This window comes from Echeneis naucrates, chromosome 18 (genome assembly GCF_900963305.1).
Source record: "Echeneis naucrates chromosome 18, fEcheNa1.1, whole genome shotgun sequence".
In the NCBI taxonomy this organism is placed as follows: Eukaryota; Metazoa; Chordata; class Actinopteri; order Carangiformes; family Echeneidae; genus Echeneis; species Echeneis naucrates.
Genome location: NC_042528.1, coordinates 3686032 through 3693111, shown reverse-complemented (window position 1 = coordinate 3693111; position 7080 = coordinate 3686032). Strand labels below are relative to the sequence as shown.

Sequence of the window (7080 nt, the reverse complement as noted above, 5' to 3'; positions counted from 1 at the left end):
GTTTGTAGCAGTTGAACTGCTCTAAAATAGACACAGTTCATACATTTGCTGTTAAAGGCATGTTTATCTGCTAATACATTAACAAATCACAGCATCCACTCACTGCAGTGTGAAAGTGTAACACAAAAGGTAAAATAAATCCCTCTCCCGATGTTATTTTTTAGACCCTGGCCTGGGCCACAGGTGTCCTTATTTTCTGCCTCTCATCATGTTTCTATCGAGGAACACAGCTCTCAGAACTCAGCCTTCTATCAGTGCTTGCAGATACCAGAGAGCTCCCTGTCAGACCAGCCCTCCTCCTGTTCCCCCTCCTGCTGGAATTCCTCACTCCAAAGGCAGACCTCTCAGACTGAAGCCTATTATCAGTGCTCACAGACTTACTCCCACAGAAAGTGTAATGAACCCCCTGCGTACCAGTCCAGCCAAGCGCTGTCATTCCTGCCGGATCAGGTTTCTGAGATGGCACCATGGGTCTCCGATAGAGACAAATACAAGCTGCCCCTCCAAATACCAGAGACTCTGTCTGAATACCCAAGTGGAAAGTAAGTAGGGAAAAAAATGCAAATCTGCATTGCTTCATAAGACGGCGTATTCAGTGTCTTCTGAATGTTTCCCAAGTTATTTACTATATAGAGAGTGTGTGGGAGGGACTTGCTTTTTTATACATAGCATTGATGCTCTACTGCTGCTAATGTTGTGTAACGCAGGAGCTTTTACATTTGAATGCTCGTTTCCTTTCTTTGTCATAGCTCCACTGAAGAAATCAGGCCGTCTTTTATCCTCAGCCTTTCTCCAGACATAGAGAGTCCTGATGAGATATTGTTCCCCACATTGGAAAACCCATATACCCATAAAGAGAGGCCCGGCTTGATTTCTCATAGAGTCAATGATTCACCCTGCCTTAAAATAAGTGTTGAGACAGAAGTTGGAACGTCATCCGAACTGAGTGAAAAGAAAGATACAAAGAGCTTGAATATCCTCAGAAATAAACTAGATGATGATGTATCTTTGGACAGGCAACTAAAGTGCAAACAACTTCTATCTGATCCCACGGAAGAAGCCACCACTGGAAGAGAAAATGGAGTCGTATTATATCAGCAATCAAAATCTGACACAATCAAAACATTGGAGAAGCATTTACTTCACTATGGCTTTGTAACAAGACATGAGACAACCTCTGGCGTGCATTCACCTAAGCTGATGAGACATTTAGATGGGGAGGAAGAAGTGGAGCTGATAGTAGGTACTAAAAATATGACTGAAGCAGGGACTGGAAAAATTTCAGATGGAGAGTATGAAATGCACAATAAAGAGACAAGACAAGACCAAGGCATTTCAACCTTGGCAAATAAGATAGGATTTTCTGGTGACATGAGAGGATTTCCGTTTTTGCAAATCAATGAGGTCACTTGTTTGCAGAAGAATTTGGATTTGGCATCTCTAACAATTAATATGGGAGAAAGCTTCCATTGTTATTCTGAAGGGTCAAAGTGTAGGAAAAAAGATACAGATCCTCAGTGCAGATTTGATACACCTCAAGTAAAAGATGTTGAGCATTCACCAGGCACAGAGAACAAAGAGAAATCATGGAGGGATCATGACAGCTGTCTAAAAAACATCTCATTACACAAGATGAGCCCATGTCAAACTGATGCACCTCACAGCTTGGCTCAAAGTGTAGAGATACACCAGACAGAGGGAGGATCGATGCAGTGTGAGCCCACCAAATTAATCCTGGATGAAGCCACCTCTAATAACTTGGGCAGAACTCCAGACGAACGAGTTGAAATGATGGAACTGGAAACAGATAGCAAGATTAAGGTAGAAAATGAAGATAAGATGGAGAAAGAGAAGTACCATTGTTCCAAAATTCAGCTTCGATGGAAGCAGTTTGAGACAGAGCCAAGAGAGAGGGGAGCAGACAGAGATGAGTCCATGATGCTGGCTGTGGACGGTCAAGATGAGAGTGCATCTACAGGTAAAATTGGTGATGCATAAACTTCATTTCTATTAGATTGTTGGTATGTAATTTTCTTGCATCACTGTCATTAGTTTCAAATGTCAATTCCCCAATCTAAAATATTATAATGCCAATGAGTAATTCAGGTGTGTGAGAAGTTCTGGTTTTACAAAATTTCCAAAAATTGTGAAAAAAAAAAAAAGCATGACTTTCGAGTTTTACAATGAGTTGAACCTTTTCAGGTTTTGACAAACGCTAAAGTTCAACTAATCACCACTAGAGAGTGCTAGAATACTGTTCTATGTACATACTTTAACCAACTGAAGGAATCTATCATTTTTTGTGGTCAGCTGGTCACACACAAAAAAAAAAAAAAAAAACAATCAATGAGTTATAGATAATTCAGAGAGATTTGAAGAAATACACATTAATACTCTTATGGAGTCACGGGGCTGCTACATTAATGAGTGTTTTACACTATGAATGATAAGGATTTGTGAAAGCATACCAATACAACATAAAGATTTATAAAAATAAATTTGGCATAAAAAGTTTAAAATACTCAGATCCCATAAAGTACATATTGAAATTTGGATTTATTTTATTTGCAGTTGGAGTGCAGATAAAGTGTTACACACTACACGGCTTGGGAAATGAATGATATTCATTTGTTCTTGGCCTTAAATTTTAAATGTGCAGACTGCTTTTGATGCCAGTTATCATATCAGGCAAAACATTGCTAGGGGGTGCATAAGCATTTTAAGTTGTGCCAGACTCTTACTAGTGGCTCTTAGCCATCGTTTTTAGTTCTAATTTTTAATCGGAGTGGCAGTGATGACAGAGCAGCGCTGAGGAGATTCAGCACTGATGAGAGATGTTGTGTGCCTGCTCACCTTACAGCCGCAGGAAGAGAGTTTGAGTGTCAGCTGCTGAGATCATGCTGAGTCAGTTCACACACACACGCACATCTACAAACAGACTCGGCAACGCACATGCACACAAGCTGTGTTGTAACAAAATGTCAGTTTGATCATAGTCAGGATTTATAGTGTTGGCCGACCTTGTTCTGCTGAGGACTCATGCTCTCACTATGTGAGTGCCCACATGTGCTTACTCAGACACATGCTTATACAACAGAGTAAGTTCATTGATTGAGGATATGTCTGAAAAGTGATGAGCAGATAGAAATGGCTTTACTTCCTTTCTTACAGAGGACTTGGGCAGAGAGAGGTGTCTACCAGCAACATCATCTCAGGGGTATGGGACAAATAGGTCAGGATTCAAAGTGCCATGTCTCAGTGGGAGCTACCACCAGCAAGATAATGTACAAGTGAGTTTCTGTAGAGCAGAAATGACTTTGCTTAAAGCATTGTTGATACACTTTTGTGAGATCAAAATTTGAGCAAGATTTGGAGCAGGGGGGTTATAAGGCAAAGTTTTATTTGTTCTTCACAAAGTCCACTTTTTCGGACACTTGCTTGCTGACTCGCATTTCACTTGGTGGGATTTATTTTCTTGTTTTTTTCTACAGAAATACTGATGTGCCTTTATTTTATCCCTCTCTTTTTCTACCACTGTAATCCCTGTGTGCTGAGGCATCAGAGTGTGGAGCCCCAACACACTAGAAATTTATGAAATTTAAATAGCTGCTTTCCAAAGGATTAGGTTTGTATTTCCCCGATGCACACTGAAATCAATCTGGCTTGTGTGAAAAGGCGTGCCGTCTGCAGTATTGCAACATGCTGACAAGTGATAGCTCCCCACTGAGTCGTAAAGTCGTAGAAAAAAGGCACAGTAGTCAATCACAGCAAAGAGACTAAAGTAAAAGGTAGAAATGATGGAGTGGTGGAAGAGGGGATTAAAGGTGTGGCAGAGTGAAAAAGAGATGCAGTGAAAACTGAAGGAAAGAACAATGGAAGAGGAGAGCAGAAGAAGAGGAATGGAAAGAAGTGAGGACTTCACTGTATTGCTGCAATCAGCAGCAAACACATCAATCCATCTTCTCTCTCTCTTTCTCCCCACATTCACATCCTTACACTCTCCTGCACCCAGAGCTGGGCTGCGAGCCATCGCCTGCCTTGGCTTTCTGTCTATATAATGTAGCACAGCACCCTGGGGGGGCTGATGACTTTGTCAGCAGGAAAAAAGGGAAATGAGGAGGAGTCTCCTCGTGGTGCTGAATCTCAGGAAATCCTCTGGCTGCCAACAACCATGCAAGGGTTAAGATCAGTCTTCTATTTATGCTTGAAAGGTTACAGGAAGGTGAAGGTGTACTTTTCCGAGTTTGGACTCAAGTTTCTTTCCATGCTGTTCTTTTTCACTTAAAGTACCAGGTCACCTTTATTTCCTGATTTGTCCACTTCTAACTTCTAAGTGATCATAGCACAGCAAATATTAACCCCCACTTGGATTTTTCACTTGTTCAATATGAAATATCATACTCAAATATAACATTACACACACATTACAAGTAACATGTCATGTCATTGTTCGTTGAACCTTTTGAAATAATTGAGTTTTGTGTTTTTGTTTATTTTTTTATTCTCTCCATGAAAAATAGAAAAGCATGAATGAGAGTGAGGGGTGTGTTTAGTGAGTGTGTGTTTGCGTCTGTGAGCCTGTTTTAGCTTCAGGCAGACTTGTCAGACGAACTGTGTCTTAACTGTCTATGTTTTTGTCTGGGACAGCGCTCTAATGAATTGGCTGAATGGGTGCACCACTTGTCTTGTCACATCCCTTTTTTTCTTTTTCCTGCTGGGGTGCCGTACGGTTTTCTATCATTTTTCTTGTTTGTCCACCTGCTCAGTCATTTATTTTATCACAAATTCATTCACAAATCTACCATTATGTTACCAGCTCTAAGCTGAGGGTATTCTCTTCTGTGTAATCATGTTCAACTACAACATTTTATTAAACTTGATAGATTTGTTACTTGTTTTGAGAATGTCTCAGTAAATTCCTGACTCTCTGTTTCCCCTGTCCCTGTCTGACTGCATATTGTTTACCCTTTTTCTTGTACAGGCTGCTAATGGAAGCATCACTGGGAACAGCTCAAGGGTAACATTGGCCCCATCAAGAAATTTAAGTGCTGGACAACTCTGCTCTTCAGTCGGCGGCTTAGCTTTAACTGCCTCAAAAAACCTGAAACCTGAAAAACAAGAAAAATGTAGCCTACCTGGTTTCCAGAGTCTATTATGCCAACCTCCACTGATTTGCTCCACTCCTCTAAAGAGGAAATATGAAGCACTTCAGCAACAAAATTGTAACATTCCTGCCAAAATCGGCTCAAGCAGGCATCCTCCAAAATGGAGACCTCCTCATTCCCTCCAAGAAAAGGCAAGGGAAGGAGGAGTGGGTGAGCAGATTATCAAAACTTTTGAACCAGCAGCTGTACCCTCAGAAAAACAGGCTGATGCCAGAATGATTTTCAGGGTTAATGCACAGCCATATGTCCTGAAGCAAACTCACCAAAGGGGCAGTAAGATACAAAAAAGTTGGCATAAATCCTCCAGGAATGTTTCCAAACAGACCCCGGCCTCTGTGACCTACAAACCACCCAAAAGCAAGCTGGACCAATGTGGGCCTGAACATGATGCAGATCATAGTCTCTCCCATCAATGGGCTAAAATAGTTGAGCCCAAAGCCAAAGCCAGATATCCCACCGAAACACTGACTTCAGATCTCAGAATAAAGGATTCTGGGAAGCTGAGCACAGATGAGAAAATGCAGATGCTTGAGAAGGCTGGCCAAGCCAAGGCACTGGTGCTAACCATGGTGTATCAGGATGGAACCACACAATTAGGCCAAGAACAAGTGAGTAGAACTGCAGGACAGTAAATTACAACCCAAAAAACTCATATAAACACAAGTCAGGCTGTGTCTGATGAAGCACCCCTGCATCACATTAAGCTAAACCAAGTATTGTATTGAATATTGTATCACTGGGTCCTTAGTTCTAATTGACTGAGTTGCTTCTAAGCTTTTATATGCTACAGTTAATCAAACATTTATGAAAAATGAATTAAAGTTGGAACATAATCATCGCATTAATCTTTGCATCTGAAAAGAAAACATCACAAAACTTTACCTTCCCATCTTCTATAAGATGAGTTTAAACCCTTTTGTCTCTTGTCTTGCTGCTTCATTAAATGTTTACTCTCATCTTTGACATAGAAGCTCACTCCTCCAGTGTGTGGCCTCCTCGTACTGATGATGAACGATCTGGATGGTCGTACCCCGGAGGACTCACTTCAGCCGAATGACAGCCTGGTCTACTTAAAACTGGAGCATACACCTACATGGGCACAACAACACACACATCAGAGCCAGGAACTCTTTACTAGGTGTGTAAGTGTACGCGTGAATGGATGTGATGGTGTGAGAGAGATAATATGAATATGATTACACATATACATGATTTTGCATCTAACCAAACTGCTTATGAGCATTCTGCATGATGTTTGTGTGTATATGCTTTTGTTCCATAGAGATATGCTTCTACAGGTACTATCATGTTCTCAGTTGGTGGTGTGCTATAAGGCCAAGGATTTCCTTCGTACAGCTCTGCAGTTTTACAAAGAAGACCTCAAATGGAAACAAGGCACTAACACAAACATACACATGAACATTTGCTTAATACACACAGCCATGTATTTAGTTGCAGGGATTGTAGGGTGACTGTTTTTCCTCTCAAGGTTTCTTGAGTGAAATCATCCATGAAACATACAGTCAGTGTGGAAATAAAACGGGCAAAAACTAGATATATGCAGCTGCTGAAATAATTTTGTTTACAGTGGTTTTTTTGCAATGATAAATTTCGTGACAAATTGTAGAAAATGTGAATCAAAAAATTTCCATTGTTTGTCTCCTGCAGGACTTTCAATATAACCACAATATTTACTGAAATCGTCACTACACAGGGAACATTGTTGTTTAAATTCATGAAGAGCTTTTCTCTCTGTCCAGTGATAGGCTGTAATATCCAGGACCCACAGGTGTCAGCATGGCTGCTTGATCCTGTTTACACTTTCTCCTGCTACAAGGAGCTTCTCTGTAAACACTACAAACAACCTACTTCCTCATCTGCCCTAGACACCAAGAAGGTTAGAATGTGAATTTAT

General features: G+C 40.8%; 1 protein-coding gene across 1 annotated transcript in view; it reads left to right on the top strand.

The window, feature by feature from the left end:
• The first annotated feature begins 5198 nt into the window (after positions 1 to 5198).
• Positions 5199 to 7080, top strand: part of poln (polymerase (DNA directed) nu) — a 33729-nt gene continuing 31847 nt past the window's right edge. The window contains exons 1-5 of the mRNA XM_029526932.1: positions 5199 to 5315; positions 5489 to 5773; positions 6134 to 6303; positions 6448 to 6560; positions 6926 to 7062. Coding sequence (XP_029382792.1) covers positions 5199 to 5315; positions 5489 to 5773; positions 6134 to 6303; positions 6448 to 6560; positions 6926 to 7062 — 822 coding nt within the window. The remainder of the gene's footprint in view (positions 5316 to 5488; positions 5774 to 6133; positions 6304 to 6447; positions 6561 to 6925; positions 7063 to 7080) is intronic.